The sequence below is a fragment of the Erinaceus europaeus genome, chromosome 3 (assembly GCF_950295315.1).
Source record: "Erinaceus europaeus chromosome 3, mEriEur2.1, whole genome shotgun sequence".
NCBI classification, from domain to species: Eukaryota; Metazoa; Chordata; class Mammalia; order Eulipotyphla; family Erinaceidae; genus Erinaceus; species Erinaceus europaeus.
In genome coordinates, this window is record NC_080164.1 from 46,627,768 (window position 1) to 46,652,156 (window position 24,389).

The window sequence follows — 24,389 nt, forward strand, 5'->3', positions numbered from 1 at the left end:
ATAAGGGAATAGTGAAACAGGGCTTTAGGTTTCTAGTTAACATTCTGAATTACACTAGATCAATAATTAACTGGCATTTACTGAATATGACAGTCTGAAGAAATATCTGTGAATTAACTTCTGCCTAGTACAATGCATATATGTTTATATGGAAGAAGAGATGAGAAATACACATGAGTAGAATAAAAGATAACAGAAGTCAGAAAAGAGTGACAGGGCAGAGGAGTTTTATAGTCGGGGCACTTGTTAGCTTAGACAGATGGTTACAGAAGTTTCTCTAAAGAGTAGAACCTTGAGTTGTTAACTAAAGAAAAAGTGACTTGAACTCAAAGTATAAATCTCTGGAGTAAACATTTTAGCATACTTAAGGAACAGAAAGAAGAGCTAGATGGCTAGGGTAACTGAGGAGGGCAGTTCTCAATATGAATTCAGAGTCTATAGGAGTAAGAAAAAGTAGGGTATAGTACTTCATAGCAAGGAAATGTTTCTCCTAGTAAGGAACTAATAGAAAGTTTTGGGAAGGAAATGACATGATCTAATTTGTATCCTAAAAAAGATTATCTGGTTGTCATATGGAAAACAGAATATAGAGAAGCAAGTTAAAAGTAGAGGGTTAACTGCGAAGCTACAAAATACAGGTGAAGGCAGTAGACAACGGTGGCTTAGACCTGAGTAGTGGTGGTATATTATATTTTTAAACTTCAGGATACCAAAGGAGACCAACTGGGACTGCAACAAGGCAGGACTAGAATGACTTGAGGAATGCATCAAACCATTGGTGAGTGCAAACATGTGTGGCTCGTGGACAGAGAGGAGCCTAAGGAGAGACTGAGAGGCTGGTAACAGTCCAGCAGTTTACCAGTTGAGGCACCACCTCCAGTCTGCTTTACCAACAAAAAGACTGCTGAAGAGAGGAAAGGATTGCCCTAAGACTCACCAAATGCAACTGTGAGTCTCCACTGCTACTATCCTCAGAGGCTGGAGCAGCAGCAGGAAACAGAGAACTGACCAGGAAACTCAGGAGAAGAGCTACATCTCGGTGGTCTAGCAGTGGGGCTGTATAGTGAAAGCCTTTCCACAATGTTTTCCTGATGAGAACATAGGGAATAATTGCCTGAGAACCTTCAGACTATAAATAGGACTTGTTTAGAAACTCACAGGGTCTAGCAGTGCTGCCTGGATTGGCAGAGAAGCCGAATTGAGCCTGGAGATTTGGATCCTTGGGGTGTAAGAGTCTCTTTGCATAACCACTGTGCTATCTCTGCCCCAACCTGCTTTATCTCTTGGTCAGGAGTGAGGGATTAAGCTAAGAAGCCTACTTATAGTCTAAAAGTCCTCAGGCTCCCATAGCCTACAGGGATGAAAAAGAACAAAAGAGGCTTTTAGCAGCCTCTGTGCTCCAACTCAAGGATTGAAATAATATTGAAACAATTGTTAATTTCCACAACTGTGAATTATTGAAGCACGTTACTTAAGACTCAAGTCAATCCAGGCAAGAGTGATCAGTAATTTGAAAAGTACTGAGAGAGGGACCTCATAACATACTATGTAGAATGGTTAAGCCAACAAGAAGAACTACTGGAGAAATGAACCAGGACAGAGACAAGCTAAAAGTCCCCCAAAGGTTGAACCACAAAATAGTGAGGTCAGCATCAAACATTTGTTAAGGAAATAGTCATGAGAGTGAGTAAAGAGTTTGAAAGAATTGTCATCAGAAATGCAGAAATAACAAATGAGACTCTGGAAGAGAACACTAATTATCGCAAGGTTATTAGAGAGCTGAAAGCTGAAATAGATGAGCTAAGAACACAACTAGCTGAACAAGCTAAAACAGTATCAGAACAGGGTAACAAAATAGATGAACTCCAGAAAACAGTACAGAGGTGAGAGAATAGAATAAAAGAGGCCGAAGACAGAATTAGTAAGATCAAGGACGAATTAGAGACAACTAAAAAAGCAAGAGATCGGGAGTCAGGCAGTAGCACAGTGGGTTAAGTGCACATGACGTGAAGTGCAAGGAATAGTGTAAGGATCCCGGATTGAGCCCCCGGCTCCCCACCTGAAGGGGAGTCACTTCACAGGCAGTGAAGCAGGTCTGCAGATGTCTACCTTTCTCTCCCCTTCTCTGTCTTCCCCTCCTCTCTCCATTTCTCCCTGTCCTATCCTATAACAATGACATCAATAATAACTACAACAATAAAACAAAGGCAACAAAAAGGAACAAATAAATAAATACTTTTAAAAAAGCAAGAGATTATCAAAAAGAGACTAAGAGACTGAAAACAACAGAGACCTATGGGATGACTTCAAAAGAAATAATATACACATTCTTGGCTTCCCAGAGGAAGAAAGAGAGGGAGGGAAAGAAAGAATTCTTCAGGACATAATAGCTGAGAACTTTTCTAGTCTAGACAACACAGAAGACATAAAGGTTCAAGGGTCCCAAACAGAATTAACCCAAACTTACAAGACACCAAGACACCTCATATTTAGAATGCAAAGAAATAAGGATAAAGAAAGGATCCTAAAGGCTACAAGATAAAAGCCAAGAGTCACTTACAGAGGAAAACCATGGAGAAATGAACCAGGACAAGAGAACAGCTAAGATTAGCAACAGATTTCTCCAAACATTACAGGCCAGAAGAGAATGGCAAGATCTATCGAGCACTGCTGTACAACCAAGACGGCTGTATCCTGCAAGATTGTCATTCAGACTAGATGGAGACATAAAAACCTTCTTAGACAAGCAACAGTTGAAAGAAGCAACTATCACCAAGCCTGTCCAGAAAGAAGTTCTGAAAGATCTCCTATACGAAGTCAGAGCACCATAGATATGCCATGTCAGAACACTCAAACTCTACAATAATGGTGTTAAAATATCTTCAATCCTTGATATCAATAAATGGCCTGAATTCACCTATTAAAAGACACAGAGTAGGAAGATGGATCAGTAAACATAACCCAACAATATGATGCCTACAGGAAACCCACCTAACTCAATAAGACAAAGAGACTCAAACTGAAAGGATGGAAAACTATCATATAAGCAAATGGCCCACAAAAAGGGGCAGGAACAGATAGTCTCATATCAGACACGATACACTTAAAAATAAAATAAAAAAAGAGAGGGGTGGACATTATTTAATGTAATCAGTCAACCAAGAGGACTTAATAATTATTAACATCTATGCACCCAATGAGAAGCCATCTAAATACATCAAATATCTACGGAAAGAGCTACAGTAATATATTAACAGCAACACAGTCATAATAGGGGACACTTCAACACCCTACTCTCTCAACTTGACAGATCATCCAGGCAGAAAATCAATAAAGACATGAGGAAGCTAAATGAAGAGATAGATAAACTAGAACTATTAAGACATTTTCATAATCATTCACCCCCAGAAAGTGGAATACACATTCTATTCAAATCCACATGGTCCATTCTCAAGGATAGATCATATGTTAGGCCACAGGACAGCATCAGCAAATTCAAGAGCATTGAAATCATCCCAAGCATCTTCTCAGACCACAGTGAAGTTAAACTAACACTTAACAATCAACAAAAGATTAGTAATAGTCCCAAAATGTGGAAGCTCAACAGTATACTCCTTAACTACTGGCTCAAAGAGGAAAAAAAGGAAGAAATCAAATGATTTGATGAGAGTTCAATGAAAATGAAGACACAAGCTATCAAAATATTTGGGACACAGCTAAGCAGGACCGAAAGGGAAGTTCATAGCTATACAAGCACACATTAGGAAACAAGAAAAAGCACAAATAAACAGCCTGATTGTACACCTTAAAGACCTAGAAGAAGAACAACAAAGGAACCCTAAAGCAACCAGAAGGACAGAAATCACTAAAGTTAGGGCAGAAATCAATAACATTGAGAATAAGAAAACCATACAAAAGATCAACAAAAGTAAATGTTGGTTCTTCAAAAGTGAACAAAATCCACAAACCTGTAACCAGACTCACAAAACAAAAAAGAGAGAAGACCCAAATAAATCAGATAGTAAATGAAAGAGGAGATATCACAACGGACACCACAGAAATTCAACATTATCATGCGAGGCTTCTATAAACAACTATATGCCACCAAGCTAGAGAACCTGGAAGAAATGGACAATTTCCTAAATACCAACAAACTTCCAAAATTAATGAGGAAGTAGATTATATGAACAGTCCCATCACAGCCAACAAAATTGAAACAGTTATCAAATACCTTCCCAAGAACAAAAGTCCTGGACCAGATGGTTTTACAAGTGAATTCTACAAAACATTCATGGAACAGTTCATCTTCCAGAAGACTGAAGACATTGGAATACTCTATTCCAGCTTCTACGAAGCCAATATCACTCTGAAACCAAGAGCAGAGAGGGACACAACCAAGAAAGAAAACTACAGACCAATATCTCTGATGAACACAGATGCAAAAATATTGAACAAAATTCTAGCCAACCGGATACCGCAGTATATTTAAAAGATTGTTCATCATGACGAAATGGGGTTTATCCCAGGCACGCAAGGTTGGTTTAATATATGTAAATCAATCAATGCGATCCATCACACAAATAAAAGCAAGACCAAAAACCACATGGTCATATAAATAGATGCAGAGAAAGCCTTTGATAAAATCCAACAACCCTTTATGATCAAAATGCTACAAAAAATGGGAATAGATGGAAAATTCCTCAAGATTGTGGAGTGTATATATAGTAAACCTACAACCAACATCATACTCAATGGTAAAAAACTGGAAGAATTTCCACTCAGATCAGGTACTAGCCAGGACTACCCACTATCACCATTATTGTTGGGAGTTGGAAGTTCTTGCCATAGCAATCAGGCAGGAGCAAGGAATTAAAGGGATACAGACTGGAAGAGAAGAAGTCAAACTCTCCCTATTTGTAGATGACATGATAGTATACATAGAAAAACCTAAAGAGGGAGTCAGGTGTTGTGCAGCGGGTTAAGCACAGGAGGCAGAAAGCATGAGAACCGGAGTAAGAATCCCGGTTCAAGCCCTCAGCTCCCCACCTGCAAGGGAGTCGCTTCACATGTGGTGAAGCAGGTCTGCAGTTGTCTATCTTTCTCTCCCCCTCTCTGCCTTCCTCTCCTCTTTCCATTTCTCTCTGTCCTATCCAACAACAACATCATTAGCAACAACAATAACTATAACAATAAGACAACACCAACAAAAGGGAATAAATAAATAAATATTAAAAAAAAAGAAAAACCTAAAGAATCCAGCAAGAAGCTTTTGGAAATCATCAGGCAATACATTAAGTTGTCAGGCTACAAAATTAATATTCAAAAGTCAATGGCATTCCTCTATGCAAACACTAAGTTAGAAGAAGATCAAATCCAGAAATCAATTCCTTTTACTCTAGCAACAAAAACAATAAAATACTTGGGAATAAACCTAACCAAAGAAGTGAAATACTTGTATTTTAAAAATTATGAGTCACTACTCAAGAAAATGGAAAAAGAAACAAAGAAGTGGAAAGATATTCCATGCTCATGGGCTGGAAGAATTAACATCATCAAATTGAATATACTATCCAGAGCCATCTACAAATTTAATGCTATCCCCATCAAATCCTACCACATTTCTTAGGAGAATAGAACAAATACTACAAATCTTTATCTGGAACCAGAAAAGACCTAGAATTGCCAAAACCATCTTGAGAAGAAAGGACAGAAATGGAGGCATCACACTCCCAGATCTCAAACTGTATTATTATCATCAAAACTGCTTGGTACTGAAACAGTACCAGTGGAACAGAATTGAGAGTCGGGAAATAAGCCCCCACACCTATGGACATCTAATCTTTGACAAAGGGGCCCAGACTATTAAATGGGGAAAGCAGAGTCTCTTCAACAAATGGTGCTGGAAAAAATGGGTTGAAACATGCAAAAGAATGAAACTGAACCACTATATTTCACCAAATACAAAAGTATATTCCAAGAGGATCAAGGACTTGGATGTTAGACCCAAACTATAAGATACTTAGAGGAAAATATTGGCAGAACTCTTTTCCGCTTAAATTTTAAAGACATCTTCAATGAAATGAATCCAATTTAAAAAAAGACTAAGGCAAGTATAAACTTATGGGACTACATCAAATTAAAAAGCTTCTGTACAGCAAAAGAAACCACTACCCAAACCAAGAGACCCCCTCATAGAATGGGAGAAGATCTTTACATGCCATACATCAGACAAGAGGCTAATAATCAAAATAAATAAAGAGCTTGCCAAACTGAACCAAAAGAAAACAAATAACCCCATCAAAAATGGGGGGAGGACATGGACAGAATATTCACCACAGAAGAGATCCAGAAGGCCAAGAAACATATGAAAAAAATGCTCCAAGTCTTTGTCAGAGAAATGCAAATAAAGACAACAATGAAATACCACTTCACTCCTGTGAGAATGTCATATATCAGAAAAGGTAACAGCAGCAAAATGCTGGAGAGGTTGTTGGGGCAAAGAAACCCTCCTGCACTGCTGGTGGGAATGTAAGTTGGTCCAACCTCTGTGGAGAACAGACTGGAGAACTCTCAGAAGGCTAGAAATGGATCTACCTTATGATCCTGCAATTTTTCTCCTGGGGATATATCCTATGAAACCCAACACACCCATCCAAAAAGATCTGTGTACACATATGTTCTTGGCAGCACAACTTGTAATAGCCAAAACCTGGAAGCAACCCAGGTGCCCAACAACAGATGACTGGCTGAGCAAGTTGTGGTATATATACACAATGGAATACTACTCAGCTATTAAAAACAGCGACTTCACCATTTTCAGTCCATCTTGGTTGGAGCTTGAAGAAATCATGTTAAGTTAAGTAAGTCAGAAACAGAAGGATGAATATGGGATGATCTCACTCTCAGGCCGAAGTTGAAAAACAAGACCAAAAGAGAAAACACAAGTAGAACCTGAACTAGAGCTGGTGTATTGCACCAAAGTAAAAGTCTCTGGGGTAGGTGGTGTAGGAGGTGAGTACAGGTCCAAAAAGGATGACAGAGGACCTAATGGGGGTTGTATATTTAAGTGGAAAACTGAGAAATGTTATGCACATACAAACTATTGTATTTACTGTTGAATGTCAAGCATTAATCCCCCAATAAAGAATTTTTTAAAAAATCCAAGAAAACCCCCCAAAAACTTCAGGGCATGGTATAAAAGAAAGAATTCAAAGTTTGGTACTTAAGCAAAGGATTAACAGAAGGAATATTTATGGGTCACAAACTACTTTGGAAGGAAAAATCTGAACCCTCAAATTTAAATTGAAGCATTCAGCATGGGACTGTTTCCCTTTTAATTTTTTTTTTAATATTAATTCTAGGTATTTTTTATTTTAATTTTTTTTCCAGGGTTACTGCTGGGGTTTGGTGCCTACAGTACAAATCCACTGCTCTTGGAGGCTGTTTTTTCCCTTTTGTTGCCCTTATGGTTTATCGTTGTTGTTATTCCCCCTTAATTTTTAATAAGACATAGAGAATTTGAGAAGAGTGGAGGAGATGAGAGAGATAGAGAGATAGGGAAGAGAGATCAAAGATTCAAACCTGGGTCCTTGTGCATGGTAACATGCATACTTAACCAGGTGTGCCACTGCCCAGTCCCCTAAATAAATCTTTACAAAATAATGGGTAGGCCCAGTGGATAAAAGCATTGTACTTTCACCCATGAGGTCCCAAGTTCAACACTCAACACGGCATGACAAAGTAATGCTCTGATTCTCTCTGTAGTGTTAATAAGCATGATATTTTTAAAATATAAATTTATTATCTTTATTTATTGGATAGAGACAGGGAGAAATTGAGAAAGGAGGGTGAAATAGAAAGGAAGAGAGGCAGAGCGACACCTGCAGCACTGCTTCACCATTTGTGAAGCTTTCCCTCTGCAGGTAGAGAAGGGGGGGGCTTGAACCTGGGTCCCTGCATATTGTGATATGTGTGCTCAACCAGGTGCGCCACCAAGCATGATTTTTTAAAAGAAAATAATGGAAGGATGGGTACACTAGGGAAATTTGGGAGGATTATCATGCATCACTAAAGACCTGCTTAAAGGTTAAAGTTACAGACTTTCAAGTAAAACCTGCTGGTGCACTGGGACTTCACTAGTCACATCTGTTTGGAAATAGGCATGAAAAGCTGTGATTTAACAAAATTTGGGGCCTCATCAGGTGAGTTTGACAAAGGGAAAAGGCATGCTAAAAGTGTAAGCCAGGGAATGGTTTTAAGATGAAACAAAATACAAATAATAAAAAGAGAGACGATGGTAGGGAAAAAAGTATGTATTGTTATTTTATTTGCAGGTTAACAAATTTTTGGAGAAAAAATACTAGAAAGAGATGAAATATGAAAATGAAATACTTGAAATGAGTATTTTGAAGGGGGATTATTAATTACTAATATTTACTAATATGAATTGACTTGAAATAGGATAAAGTACAAAATCACAGGAGAAAGGGAGGTCAGGGAACAGGAATTCTGAAATCACCAAGATTGGTAACAAGAGATAATGACAGTAAATGATGCCACAATAAGGATAGTGATATAGCAAAAGCACTTGTTTCAAAGGAACTGTAGTTCAGTTAAGGGGTTGGAGGAACAAGGTCAGAAATCAATACAGTACTTAAGGAATAAAGATAGTACCTACTTCTCTTTCATTCTCTGAATTATGAATGCTAACACAAAGTAATTACATATATATTATATTAGAGCACTACTGATTTTAGTTATTGGTGGTGCCAGGGATTGAATTTAGGACCTCTCACAGGCAAGCCCTGTGAGCTGCAGCAATAATATCTCCCTAGCCCAAACCTAACTTAAAAAAAAATTTTTTTTAATTTATTTATTCCCTTTTGTTGCCCTTGTTGTTTTATGGTTGTAGTTATTATTGTTGTTGTTACTGATAATAATAACTACAACCATAAAACAATAAGGGCAACAAAAGGGAATAAAAAATAAATATTAAAAAAAAAGAGAAATGAAGTCTTAGAAAAAATTGGGCATGAAAATAAAGTTGTCTAAATTAGGTTGATATTATTAAAGCCAAAAATCACAATTGGGATGAAATTTTTAAGAATGTGATTCATGTCACACTAGTGGGTTGTAAAATCAATTTAATAATGAATCAAAACAAGTTTTAAAAATTAAACATAAAACAAGATTTTTCATAATAATTTTGTTGAGTAAGGAAGGGAGGAAGGGAGAGAGGTGGAAGAGAAGGAAGAAGGGAAGAAAGACTTAATCTTTCTTTCCTATGGGCAGCAAAAAAGTCTGAGCATCTTTGATTTGGGGTAATTATAAAATAATTAGAAAACTATGTAATGGCTCCCATGTTGACTTATGCATCTTAATTTTTAGATCACTGAGGCATTCTCCTATGTATTATTATTATTACTATTGTTGTTGTTGTTATTTTTAACCAGAGAACTGCTCAGCTCTGGCTTATGGTGGTGACGGGGATTGAACCTGGGACTTTGAAGCCTCAAGCATTAGAGTCTGTTTGCATAACCATTATGCTATCTACCCCTGCCCATTCTCATATCTTTTATCTACACCCACCAAGTCTTGTAATATAGTCAAGTATTTGATCATTAATGAGCATCTAACAGGATCTATGCTCAGGAGGACATTAAATAAACTGTACTAAAAAAGCTGTTCTGAGCTATAACAGGTGTCATGAGTATGTACTTTGCACTAACAGTACAACAATCTATATTAGATTTAAGAGTCATGATCCAATCCATACTTACTTCACCATCTTTGGCAAGTTTCCTACCACACCTCATGCTATTTCCTTCCAGTTCTTCTTTATTGATTTCCTGAGGGCTAGACATACACATAAGACATGAAATATCATATAAAATAGGCAACAATAACAACATTTTTTTTGAGTTAAAGATTCAGGGGGGCAGACAATGGCATACTTGGTAGAGTGCACAGGTTATCATGTGCAAAGATTGGAAGCCCCTGCAGGAGGGAAACTTCACAAGAGGAAGCAATGGTGCAGGTCTCGCTCTCTGTCCCTCTAGCTCCACCTCCCCTCTTAATTTCTATTAATTCATAAATAAATTAAAAGAAAAAGGAAGGCAGGCAAGCAGGCAGGCAGGCTGCCAGGATTAGTGGATTAATCCTACAGGCACTGAGTCCCAGCAATCTCCCTAGTGGCGATAAAACAAACAAAAATCTGAGGGAGTCGGGTGCTAGCACTGCAGGTTAAGTACACGTGGCGCAAAGCGCAAGGACCGACTTAAGGATCCCAGTTCGAGCCCCTGGCTCCCCACCTTCAGGGGAGTCACTTCACAAACGGTGAAGCAGGTCTGCAGTGTCTATCTTTCTCTCCCCCTCTGTCTACCCCCCTCCTCTCTCCATTTCTCTCTGTCCTACCCAACAACGACGACATCAATAGCAATAGTAACAGTAACTATAACAATAAAAACAACAAGGGCAACAAAAGGGAATAAATAAATATTAAAAATAAAATCTGATACTCAGGTAACCTGGGAGGTGACACAATGGATAGTGTTGGATTTTCAAGTTTGAGTTCCTAAATTCAGTCCTCAGCAACACATGTGCCAGAGTGATGCTCTGGTTTCTCTTTCCCCAATTGGTAAATAGTTTCATAAAGTACTATACATAATTTAAACAAATATGAAAAATTGGAAAAAAAAAAACTACAACTTGATGTTCAGGCTGGTGAGATAGTACCAACAACAGTAAAACAGTTTCATGTCCGAGGCTCCAAGGTGCAATCCCTAGCACCACTATACGGTAGAGTTGAGCAGTACTAAGGTTAAAAAAAAAACCAACCTTGATAATCAATTAAGAATGCTGGGCTGGAGAGACAGAGTAATGGTTACACAAAGCTTTGATCAGGGCTGGGCTGTGGCACACCTGGTTAACTACATACACTATAATGCACAAGAACCCCAGTTTAAACCCTGGTCCCCTACCTACAGGGGGAAAGCTTTATGAGTTGCAAAGTAGAGCTGCAGATCTCTCTCTGTCTCCCTCTTTATCTCCTCATCCCCTCTCAATTTCTGTCTCTATACAATAATAAATAAAAACAAACAAAAAACTTTGATCCCTGAAGCAGCAACGGTCCCAGGCTCAATCCCTGACACCAACTATAAACCAGAATTGAGCAGTGCCCTGGCAAAAATAAGTAAATGAAATAATAATAATAATAATAAATAAGACGAATGTATTGGTTTATGTCTTTGTGGTACAAGTGGTTAGCATATTCAGTTGTTAACCTTAAGAATGAACTGGTTAATTGGTTAATTCTTGTCTGCTGCTTTTGTTTTTCACATACTACCCTGACTTCTAGAACAATTTTATTAGATTACACTCAAAACAAAGGGGGTGGGGTTAAGGAGGAGGGGAATCTGAGAAATTGTGCTAACCAAGAAAATGAAACAGTAAGAGTTCCAATTTACAAAAGAGTTTCTAGGCATTTCTGATTATAAACTTTAAAAAATATATTTATTTATTTATTTATTAATTTATTGTATAGAGACAGAGATTGAGATGGAAGGGGGAATGGAGAGAGACAGAGAGACTGCCTCTTTCCCTATCTGCCCCCCCACCTCTCTCTGATTCTATCTATTAATAAACAAACAATTAAGAAAGATAACTGTTGATAGTGTGGAGAGGAGTTCAGAAGAAACTTTTATACCCTAGTTAGTATCCAGGAAACACGCTGTCTTCCTCACTTTAGAAGGTCTGTTACTGTGAGAAAATGCTTGCTAAACCTGTAGAAAAGACCATTTCATTAAAGGCACTATCATATACTTCTGAGGATAAGAAAACTACTTATTCTATCTCAGTCTCTCTTTTTCCCCCTAGCTCAGTCTCTTAGGGGAAACTCAATTAAGGTTACATACAGTAGAACTTTTTAGAAAAAAGTATATCCCACATTTAAAATCTAATTGTACAAAAGAAAATGATTTATAAAATCTACACTAGAAAATGTTTCACTGGGTTGGTGAGAGAGCATGATGGTTATGCAAAAAAGGACTTTCCTGCCTGAGGCAGCAAAGGCCCCATGTTCAATCCCAATACTGCCATAAACCAGAGCTAAGAAGGAAGGAACAGAGTGGGGGGAGGAGGAGAAGGGAGAGAAGAAGAAAGAGCTTCAAACCTACACTTTATTAATTTGTTTGCTTTCCAGTCTCACTATATGCTGAACAAGTATGCTATAAGTAGATGTAAAAATATGGAATATAAATTACAAAATAGAAACTAAGAATTCTAGATAGTAACATCATAATCATCTTGAGTTATATAACACTTCCATATACTATACTCACTTTTGGGCTATAAAAAACTAGCTTATAATTTTAGGAAGTTCTTTAAAGAATATATAAAAACAAGGGAAAAAAATTCAACATACTCACAGGTCTTGATTTTTTCCCATGCATTTAAAAAAATTTTATTAGTGATTTAATATTTACAAAATTATGAGATAACAGGGGTATAATTCCACACTGTTCCCACCACCAGCGTTCTGTGTTCCCATTCTCTCCATTCGAAACTGCAGTAGTTCTCCCAAGGTTTCCCTTTTTTTCCCCCTATGATTCTGCTTTCTCTCCCTATTTAAGTTATATCTATACCTATTACTATTACTGAATGTCTTTACTTTTTCCTTCTCCTCTCTCTGGGTCCTGATAGAATTGGAGTTCAGAGCCCTCTGATCATCTTACCTTAACATTTCTCCCCTTCTGGGGGTACAGACCAAAATTCTTTATAGGGTACAGCAGGTTTTTTGTTGATGTTGCTGTTGTTTGTTTGTTTTTTTATCAGAGTACTGCTCAACTCTGGTTTATAGTGGTACGGGAGATTGAACCTGGGACATAAAAGCCTCAGGCATGAGACTCTCTTATGCTATCTACCCCTGCCAGTTCTTGATTTTTAATATAATGAACATATTAAAATTTTATAGTGGACTTCCAGGGGCGTGGCCACAGAGTTGCAGCAACTGGAAGATCACACCAAAAACAACCAGATAAAGAAAGAAAAAAATGCTCAGAAGTTCACATTTCAACGGAACCCTTTGAAGAAATTCCTTACTGATAGGTGGGTACAGGCACATGTAATAAGGGGTATGGGAGAAACTCTTACAAGTCAGAAAAACAGCTAGGACAGAGAGTGGCAGCCAGCAAGCAACATCATTCTACTAATTACACAGAACATAGGCTCGCTCCAAAGAAATTTGGTTTGGAAACTAAAACTGTGAGGCCTGTCCAGACTGTGACAGAATAGAGTCTGAAATAAGGCAACAAAAACATATTCTGTGTAATCTACCCAAGGTAACACAGAAGACTCTCCCCTCTTATACCCCACACCTCAGGACATATCAACAACATAGCCACAGTGCTACCTGCTGGCTGAACAGCAGAAACCACATTTAATCAAAATTCAACCCTTCAAACTCACAAAGATTTGGAAAAAAAGTTGGATCTTGAATTCAGATAGCTTATCATGAAGGCAATTCAAGACTCCAATCATAACATACAGACACAAATTCAGGATCTCAAGAGATCATTCCACCAACAAGCTTCAAAACACACAAAGAAAATTCCAAACAAAGCTACAAGATATGAAAGACACTTTGGATGGAGTCTGTTAAGTAGAATAAATCAGTTTGAGGCACCACATTCACTTGAGTTTTTGTTGTAAAAAAATTTTTACAACTGAGCTGTTGTAAAAATTCACCAAAAATGAAGCAATTCTCTGTGAAATAGCAGACTGCATCAGAAAAAATAAAGTGAGAGTTATTGGGATACCTGAGGACAAAGGGAAGGAGAGAGAGAGGAGCAGAGAACACATTCAGAGAAATCATAGCAGAAATTTTCTAGACCTAGGCAACATTTAAAACATGGACATCCAAGAAGCTAAATGAACATCCAAGTTCCTGAATCTAAAATGGCTGAGACAACACATCACAGTAAAACTATCCAAAAGCAAGGAAATGGAAAAAAATATTGCAAGCCATCAAGGAAAGGAAGAATCTGACATACAGAGGTAGAACTGTGAAGCTTTCATCAGATTTCTCATCACAAACCCAAGAAAGGAATGAACTGATTTATTCCCAGTATTAAAAGGTAAGAATCGCCAATCATGAATAATACACCCTGCCAAAGTATCCTTCAAATATGGAGGAGAAATGAAAATCTTCCTAAAACATACAGAATCTGAAGAAATTCACCACCATCAATTGCAAAAACTATTGAAAGGAGTCCTATACAAAAAGAAGCAAAGGAACTCCAATTCTAAATGAGGTGATCAGTGGTAGAACAGAGCCAGGAACACAAACATCATCAACAGAAGAAAGCAAATATATAGGAAAAGGTAGGGCAAATGAGAGAGAGAGTGATACAACCAATGCTGGTCTGAAAAAGGAATGCAAGGAGACATGGGAGGGGGTGGGTTTGAGGCTTTAGGTTGGGGGTGAGAGTGTTTTGCAGACACCCATCACACAGAGTTGGGAAATTATGCCTATATATAGGAAACTGCACTATAAGCCACTAGTTCCCCCCCATAAATGATAAAAAATTAAAAAGATAAATAAAACAAATTCATAGTAAAAAATTTTAAAAGAACAGTGACATACTTACCCCACCTCACTATCTTGTTCTGCACGGAGCATAGCAAGCCACTGTTGTTTATACACAGAAGATAGCCAATCTAAAAACAGGGGGGAAAAAAGATTTTTATTTTATAAATATGCTACTATAATAATAATATGGCTTGTTTTCAGTGGGGTAAATATGCTAGTTTTGTCTTAGGGTAGACTCTACTTAGATTACAAACTCTGGAGTTAGGAGTTTTAAAGATTATATATATAATTTCATTTAATACTGTTTCACAATTCACATTTTTTTCCCAGAGTGAAATACACCTAAAACAATGTTTTAAGTTTCTATAGGAATTTCTTCTCCTTCTGAATTTTAAAATTTTAATTGGTTTAAGTTTTAATAGAAAACTGAGTAACATCAATTGTTCATTTCTTTTTTTTTTTTTTTGTTAAGAATTTATTTATTTATTTATTAATGAGAAAGACAGGAGGAGAGAGAAAGAACCAGACATCAATCTGGTACATGTGCTGCCAGGGACTGAACTCGGGACCTCATGCTTGAGAATCCAATGCTTTATCCACTGTGCCACCTCCCGGACCACATGTTCATTTCTTAAATGAATATAAATATAAAAATAATTATCAAAGGAACCACACACACACACACACACAAAGAATAATTATGGGGCTGGAAAGATAGCGAAGTGATAGTGTACAAGACTCAAACATGCTGATCCCATAGTAGCACCAATAGCCAGAGTTGAGCAGTACTCTGGTAAAAAAATAAAAGTTTTATTTTAATTTTTAATTATCTTTATTTATTTATTGGATAGAAACAGCCAGAAATCGAGAGGGAAGGGGAAGACAGACAGAGAGAGACATCTGCAGTCCTGCTTTACCACTTATGAAGCTTTCACCGCCTTGCAGATGGGAACAGAAAGCTCGAACCTGGGTCCTGTGCACTGTGACATGTGCTCAACCAGGTGGCCACCGCCTGGCCCTCAAAAATAAAAGTTTTAAAGAAAAACTGAGGTCCAGGAGGTGGTGCAGTGGATAAAGTATGGATTCTAAAGCATGAAGTCCCCCAAGTTTGATCCCCAACAACACATGTACCAGAATAATGTTCTGGTTCTCTTTCTCTCCTGTTTGTCTCAATAATAAATAAAATCTTGTCATATTAGATTAAGGTAACTCTTGTTAAAAGTAAAATTGTTATTTAGATTAATAAAAATCAGAATTATAGACAGATGTAGCATTGTATTCACACTACTTCATCTATGAAATGGAGACAACTGCCTTGATGAACTTCCAAGATTATATTGCATAAATTACATAACATCAATGCATAATCTGGCAAGTTAACTAACACACTGGGAAGAATCAATGCATGCTCATTTCACTCCTCTGCCTAAGAATTAGATACTCAACTGACAGATTACACAGAGCGTTTATTTTGGCATCTGTAATGCAGGAGAATGAACTTGGCTAAAATTAAGTCAGAAATAGAGGATATCTAAATTCTTTGGGGTTTTGACTGCATAAATACTTTTAGAATAGAAATACTTATATCCATCTGCATGCTAGAAGTATAAAGTTTACTTATTTGTATCAGATACACACCTAAATCAAGCTATTTCAGGAGCTACTTTTTTAAACCTTTTCAAAATTCATTTCTAGGGATGGGGCAGGTGGGTAGGGGTGGTTCACCAGGTTGAGCGCACAGGTTATATATAATGTGTGAGGACCAAAGTTCAAGGATCCAGTTTCTACCTGCAGGGGGAGCTTCCTTAGTGATGAAACACTGCTGCAGGTGGTCTTTCTCTCTCTTTCCCCTCTCAATTTCTCTCTGTCCAATCAAATAAATAAATGCATTCATAAATAATTATTTTAAAACTTCATTTCTAAATTAAAAAGTAGTATAAGACTAGTGTTAGAATATTTAATTGATCTTGGCAATACAGTTACAGGTTTTTATATTACTTATGATATAGCAATGTATGATATTTACACAGCAGGCACTAGCAATGGTATAAAAATGTATTTCTGAGGTTAAGAATAATTTGGTTTTGAAATACAAATAAAGACAACAATGAGATACCACCTTATACCTGTGAGAATACATACATTAGGAAGGATAGAAACAACAAATGCTCTTGAGGTTATGGAGAAAGCAGGAATCTTCTACACTGCTGGTGGGAATGAAAATTGCTAAGACCCCTATGGAAAACAATCTGGAGACTTCTCAGAATCCTAGAAATGGACCCATGCTGTCACCTGGCAATTCCTTTCCTGGGCATATATCCAAAGGAACCAAACACACCTATTGAAAGATCTATGTACAGCTATGTTCACAGTAGCACAATATGTTAATAGCCTGATCTTGGAAGTCTGATTCAACAACAGATGAATGACTAAGAAAGTTATGTACACACAAAGAAATACTACTCAGATGTTAAAAATGACTAATGTATCTCCTTTGCTTCATCTTGGATGGAATTTATAGGCATTATTTTATGAGATAAGTTAAAAAGAGGATAAATATCAAATGATCTCACTTATAGGTGGCATTTAAGAAAAAGGGCAGAGGGGCCAGGTGGTGGTGCACCTGGTTAACTGTACACATTATAGTGTGCAAGGTCCTGGGTTCAAGTCCCTGGTCCCCACTGCAGACGGGAAGCTTCACAAGTGGTGAAGTAGGGCTGCAAGTGTCTCTCTGTCTCTCTCACTCTCTATCTCAATTTCTGGCTGTCTCTATCCAATAAATGAATGAAAGAAAGGAAGGAAGGAAGGAAGGAAGGAAGGAAGGAAGGAAGGAAGGAAGGAAGGAAGGCAGAAAGGCAAAGGCAAAGCAAAATTTGGGACTGGGTGGAGTGCATTGCAATAAAGCAAAAGATTCTGGGGGAATCTTTTGCTTTATTGGGAGATGTTGGAAGGAGGTGAAGAGGTTCTTGGGATACTGATGTATCCATTTGTCAACAACTGTACAATAAACCACTAACCCTCCAATAACATGGAAGAAAAAAAAGAGAATAATTTGTCTTCATTACTTTTTTATGAGTATATATGTAAATATATCTTACAATCAGAAAAATATTAGTTAAAATTTTAATTATGTTCTCTTACCTGAAGGTACTAGAGAATCTTGTTCAATTATTCTTGCAGAAGCCAAATCACTGATGATATACTGCAACCTTAAATGTCTGAATACCGACGCAAATGGTTTCCCTTGCTCAGTTTCAAGGAAGGTCATACCTTCAAAATCTATTAAACAACAAACAACAACTTAAAAAAATCACTATTTTCAAATCTACTAGTTTAATTTACCCCTAACTGCTTTTATGGGCAGGAACCTATACTAGAATACAAACAGCTTCATCTGAAGATTTTAAAGAATCATACTCCCTCCCCCCCACCACCACCCCCCCCACACACACACCAGGTTTATCACTGGAACTCAGTGACTGCATGATTTCACCATTCCTAGGGGTAACTTTTTTTTTAAATAGAGGATGAGCGAGAGTTAAAAACTATCGGGGGTGGGGCGGGGAGAAAGGAAGGGGGGGGGGGAAGCATACCTTTTCTCCTCTTAGAAAACCAGACATCTGTTTCAGTCAAAAGTTGTTTTAAAGATCCATTCCAAGAAGGCACAAGTTGAAGGAACATCCACTAGATTTTTAAAAAGAAGAAATTACAATTATTTCCTGACTATATAGTATCAAACTGCTTCTACTTTAAAATGTTATATAAAGTTTTAATTTCCATTTTACAAGTAATTACAAGAAATAGAATTATGTGACACAAAAGAAGCTTTTGATTCATCATGGCATTAGTCATGGTCCAGTGATAAAAACTAGATTATGTGATAATGGACAGACTAATCCCTGAAAAGAACTTATGGTCTCATTGTCACTAGGATTCTACCTATCCAGGCCAACTTTCAAACAGAAAAAAAGGTGACAGAGAGACGGAGAAAGAAAAAGATACCATAGCACCAAAGCTTCCTTGAATATGGTAGGGGCTGGGCTTGAGCCCAAGTTGTGTGTGTGACAACACAGGCACACTATCCAGGTAAGTGCTCTCCTGCCAGCCCTAACATTGCAATTTTTTAAAAATATTTATTCCCTTTTGTTGCCCTTGTTTTATTGTTGTTATTGTTGTCGTTGTCGTTAGACAGGACAGAAAGAAATGGAGAGAGATGGGGAAGACAGAGAGGGGGAGAGAAAGATATAGACACCTGCAGACCTGCTTCACCGCCTGTGGAGCGACTTCCCTGCAGGTGGGGAGCCGAGGGCTCAAGTTGGGATCCTTATGTAGGTCCTTGCGCTTTGCGCCACGTGCGCTTAATCCACTGCGCTACTGCCTGACTCCTAATATTACAATTTTGTATTAATTTGTTCTACTCACCAATGAGTAATTCCATTATGTATTGATATTATAAAAGAAATTATAAATGGAAAAAGGAGTCTTACTGCTGTTGAGATAGTATGCAGAATAGTTAAGAGTGTTGACTTTTAAATCTTGGTCATGCCACTAATAGTTGAGCAAATTACCTAATTTTTCTGGGCCTAGATTTTCTCACCTGTAAAATGGGTGTTATCTTCAAATATTCCACACAAGAGTTATTATGTATAATATACTTTGAGTAGTGCCTGACACATAGTAAGAATTTATCATTTCAACACAGAATTATATGCAACAAGAGTGAATAAATGAGGGTGTGGTCCAGGTGGTGGTGCAGTGGATAAATCATCAGACTTTCAAGTATGAAGTTCTGTGTTTGATCCCCAGAAGCACATGTACCAAAGTGATGTCTGGTTCTTTCTTTCCTCCTATCTTTAGCATTAATAAATAAGATCTTAAAAAGGGGGGGAGGGGTCCACGTGGTGGTACATCTGATAAAGCACACACATAGCAGTGTGCAAGGACCCAGGTTCAAGCCTCTGAGGAAAGCTGCATGGGGAAAGCTTCACAGTGGTGAGGCAGGGCTGCAGGTGTCTCTCTGCCTCTTTCCCTCTCTATTTCCCATCCTCCCTGCTCAATTTCTCTGTCTCTATCCAATAAAAGAAAAAAAAAAATGAATGAATGGGGGCCAACTAGTGACAAGCTTGGTTAAGCGCACATATAACAACACTTAAGGACCCAGATTCAAGCCCTTGGTTTGTAGGGGAGAAAACTTTACAAGCAGTGGAACAGTGTGATGCATGAGTCCTTTTCTCCTTCCCATTTCCCCCTTCCCTCTGGATTTCACCATCACTATCCAATATATAAACAAACTTACAAACATGATACATTTTTTAAAATGAATGAATGATACCAGTGGTTCAGAGGTAAGACTTTCTATACTTTTATAGCTGGATAACTCAGTTTTAAAACCTCTTGAAAAAAGTAGTCATAAAATGTCACTGCCATCATAAAAACAAACTGCATGATATAAATGCCTAGAAGATAATTTCACTCTTAGATTTTGCAACTGTGTTAAAAGCAGACTCCATGGTGAGCACAAACCAATTTTTAACCAAAATTATGCATGAGAAAAGCAAACTAGTAGTCAGAAGATCTGGAATTTGTCTTAAGACTACCACTTAGTAATTTCAAGAATTATAAGTCTTGCCATCTACAGAACAAGAGTAACAGCCAATTTTGTCTTTTTAGAAAATTGTCAAAAAGACTTTTTAAAAGGCTGAGGAGCTAGATAAGCAGAGTGCACTTGACCTACACATATGAGATCCTGGGCTTGATTCCCAAAGACACATGAGATTATCAAAGAATAAAACTGGGGGAACTCTATGTATGGTGGAGTGCTACTCTGGGATTTTTTTGTTTTGTTTGTTTGTTTTTCTCTTCTCGTATAAAGTAAAAAGAAAAGAGAAAAATTGGGCTAGGAAGGTTGGGCTAGATTACAAGTGCAAGGTCCTCTATTCAATTCCATACTGCATAAAAATGTTGAATCCTTTCTTAAGGAAAAAATAGATATGGTCTTTAAAAGAATGTCAACATTTTCTAGAAAAAACATACATAAGAACATCATTAATTCAACTAAAAATAACTTTTGAAAACATATCTAATCCTATAAAATTTTTATGGCTGAAAGAAAAATCTGGAAAAAAAATAGTATCTTCCCAAGATAGAAAAACAGACAAAAAACAAAACTAAAATCACTAATGATAACCAAATCTCTTAACATATTCTTTAAACATTTCAGGATGGTTCCTTTTGCCTTTTATACACTTATAATGCCAAGCTGATACCCTTACATATATCATATAATAACAATACCTTTTTAAGAGCTGTGTATACATCCATCTCCACTTGCATCACAAATAAATTAGATGAACCAATTAGATGCTTCATAACATTTATACTACAAAAAAAAAAAAAAGAAATAAAAAGTGGTGAATTTATTTTCATATACAAAGTAAAAAGTCTCTGATGGAGTTGAAAACTTTAAATATTTCTTAAAAGTAAATGTGTAATTAAAAATTAGATTAGTAGGGCTGGGATGTAGAGCACATGCTCCAAGTGTATATGAGGATGTAGGTTTGGATCCTGGACATTGACCCCACCCCCCACCCCCCAATGAAAAAACTCTACAGACAAAAAACTATCTGACCACAAATAATGTGCTATGAAAGTTCTCTGTAATGATAAGGAAACAAAAAGCTTTAATCTGCTAATCAATTAAAGTAAGGTCCTCTTAAGATAACTTATAATTTTAATTTTTTAATTTTTATTTTTACCAGAGCACTGCTCAGCTCTGGCTTATGGTGGTGCCAGGGATTGAACCTAGGACTTTGGAGCCTCAGGCATGAGTCAGGCTAGAGAGTACCTTTGCATAATAACCATTATGCTATTTATCCTCCCATGACTTATAATTTTATTTACCACCATCCCCCACCCCGTTTCTGTCTGTGGGCCCCACACACCAGGCCAAAGATAACTTTCAGCATGCTGTGATAAAGTGACAGTCTTCCTCTGTTCTTCCCACTCACTCAATGTAAAACAAAGAAAAAAAAAATACACTTTTAAACTTGACTGAAACAGCTATATTTATTTATTTATTTATTTATTTATTTACCAGGGTACTATTCAGGTTTGGCTTATGGTGATCACAAAACCTGTTTCTATCATTACTAAATAGAGTAAAATCAAAAAATGAGGGGACTAGGGAGGTGGCTCAGTGAACAGAACTAATGAGGTGTTAGTTTTGATCCGGGGCACCACAATAGAAATCAGTGGCAGAGACAGGTGGAGCTTCATGGATAGTGAAGTGGGCTTTAATATCTATCCCTCTCTTATTAAAATTTATAAAAGAAAATTTTGTCAGGGTGACTCAACAGTGGGGCATAGGTTTACTCCTAAGTCTTTTATTAATAAAAGATGATGGTGAAGAAGAAATGTGTGCTGTGGTGGGTGTGGTAACACATTTAAAGTGTAAACCCTGAATTCTTAAATATATATGGTATTGTAAACCTATGCACCTCAACAGAAAAAAGAATTGCTAGTTCAGAATTTAAGGATGGAAATAGTATCATCATTTTTTTTTTTTTTAACCTTCCCCTTTCATGTCATGAAAAGTCAGAAGATCATCTGGGCTTTTAGTATGACCAAAAGAAAATGAGAAATTATGAAAGAGAAAAATAATTGTTTAAATGGTTTCTAAACCAAACACACAAAAACTTTGTTTATGCTATAACAGCACTTAGAAATGATTTTTTAGGTAATATGATTCTCAAAATTCTTTACCAAAATGTTTTTGAAGTGCAGAAGAAAGGAAAAGACTCAGAAATCCAGGAGGTGCGTCAGCCATAAAAATTTTAGTAAGCCTTGCATTTTATCTTGAAAGTTAAAAAAAAAAAAAACAGAGACCTATCATGATGAGAAATTGCAACCACGTGTCAACAACTGCACTGTAAACTATCAACCCCCAATAAAAAAAAAGCATATATATATATATTAAAATTGAAAGAGTCATAAGTGTTAAGAAAATACTGCTATCAAAGTACAAGTAACTACAGTGCTAAAATAGACAAATCTTATTGTACAAAATATTCTTTTAAAGTTGAAAAATAAAGAGCACATGAGTCAGGATTATCTTCCTGGTCTACTCATGAAATTTCATCATAAAATTCACAAGACTGGTTTAGTTGACATTTCTTAGAACATCTGATGGAGTCACATTCCAGTTTCAGAAAGAAACTCTTTTCTACAGAATCTCTGAATTCGGGTCACATCTTCGTCATGATGGGCTGAGGCATGAAGACACATCCTGTGTACAGTGCCATACTCAGTATGAAAACCAGAATGGAACTGAACACTCTGCTCCCCGGGCTGCAGCACATAGTGTGTCATGACCAGTGGCTAACTGGTAGAACCAGGACTTTTGGTTCCAGGACTGCACCATCACTACCCCAGCTGTATGACTTCCGAGTTGCTACCTGATGTCTGTCTTATAATGTATACTCTTTTAGTAGCAGTTAATTTTTTTAGGGGGGGGATTAATGATTACAGTAGTTGATACATATGTAAAATGTCACAATTTTCTACAAAACAATTTCACCCTCAGTGCAGAGCCCCCTACACAATCATGTACCAGGACCTGAAAGCACCCCACCAACACCACTAATTTCTAAAGATTTAGGGCAGCAATTAATTCTATTAAATTTTGCTGTAACAGAAGACATATATACAAATGAAAATTGTATAAATATAAAACTGTTGGCATCAGGCAGTGGCATGCCTGTTAGAGTACACACATTACCATTTACAAGTACCAGGTCCCCTCCTACAGTGGAGAAGTTTCACATGAGGTAAAACAGTTCTGCAGATCTCTCTCTAGCCCCTCCTCCTCTCCCTCCCTCCCTTCTCAATATATCTTTATCAAAAAAGGAAAAAGAAAATAAATTGTCGGGAGTTGGGCGGTAGCGCAGAGGGTTAAGTGCATGTGGTGCAAAGAGCAAGGACCCGCAAAAGAACCCCGGTTCGAGCCCCCGGCTCCCCACCTGCAGGGGAGTCGCTTCACAAGCAGTGAAGCAGGTCTGCAGGTGTCTATCTTTCTCTCCCCCTCTCTGTCTTCCCCTCCTCTCTCCATTTCTCTGTCCTATCCAACAACAACGACATCAATAACAACAATAACAACTACAACAATAAAACAACAAGGACAACAAAAGGGAATAAATATTTTAAAAAAAGAAAATAAATTGTGCAGTATTTTTTCAACTCATGATTTTTGCATGTTTTAACAAATGAAAAATTAGAAAGTTATTTAAAATTCAAATACCTGAGTTCCTTAAAAAGCTCAACATTCTGATGAGTCATCAAATTGTTCAGAAGCCATTCAAGGCACCTGGAATTCAAAAGGATCATTACTGCATTATACATAATATAATTATAATTTACTAAGTAAAATTTCTAGTTGAAATAAATTAGTTTTGGTAGGACATGCTCAGTGTTTTTAAAGTTTACAATAAAGATTTTTCTCAGTAGTTACTGATAGAATATTACATTATTTTAATGACAGCACTTCAGAAAATTTCATTTTAAGATTGTTTTTACATAGTTTATGAAAGGCTTTTTGCATACTATTACCTTCCTTTTAATCTGAAAATGTTAAGAGTTAAAAGCACTACCAGCAGTTGCACTGATATAGTACTCTAAAAAATAACCAGTTTTTAAAAAATATTTATTAACGAGAGGGATAGGAGGAGAGAAAGAACCAGACATCACTCTGGTACGTGTGCTGCTGGGGACTGAAGTCAGGACCTCATGCTTGAGAGTCTAACACTTT

At 37.1% G+C, this 24,389-nt stretch overlaps 1 protein-coding gene across 6 annotated transcripts in view; it reads right to left on the minus strand.

Moving 5' to 3' along the window:
• Positions 1 to 24,389, minus strand: part of GMCL1 (germ cell-less 1, spermatogenesis associated) — a 59,454-nt gene that overhangs the window by 15,115 nt on the left and 19,950 nt on the right. For all 6 annotated transcript variants that reach the window (XR_009548922.1, XM_060187159.1, XM_060187161.1 and 3 more), the window contains 6 exons: positions 23,883 to 23,948; positions 20,882 to 20,966; positions 18,181 to 18,271; positions 17,729 to 17,866; positions 14,646 to 14,715; positions 9,780 to 9,855 (listed from right to left, as the gene is read on the minus strand). Coding sequence is in view for 5 of the 6 variants with exons in the window: in XM_060187159.1 (XP_060043142.1) it covers positions 9,780 to 9,855; positions 14,646 to 14,715; positions 17,729 to 17,866; positions 18,181 to 18,271; positions 20,882 to 20,966; positions 23,883 to 23,948 (526 nt within the window). In the remaining variant the exon portion in view is untranslated. The remainder of the gene's footprint in view (positions 1 to 9,779; positions 9,856 to 14,645; positions 14,716 to 17,728; positions 17,867 to 18,180; positions 18,272 to 20,881; positions 20,967 to 23,882; positions 23,949 to 24,389) is intronic.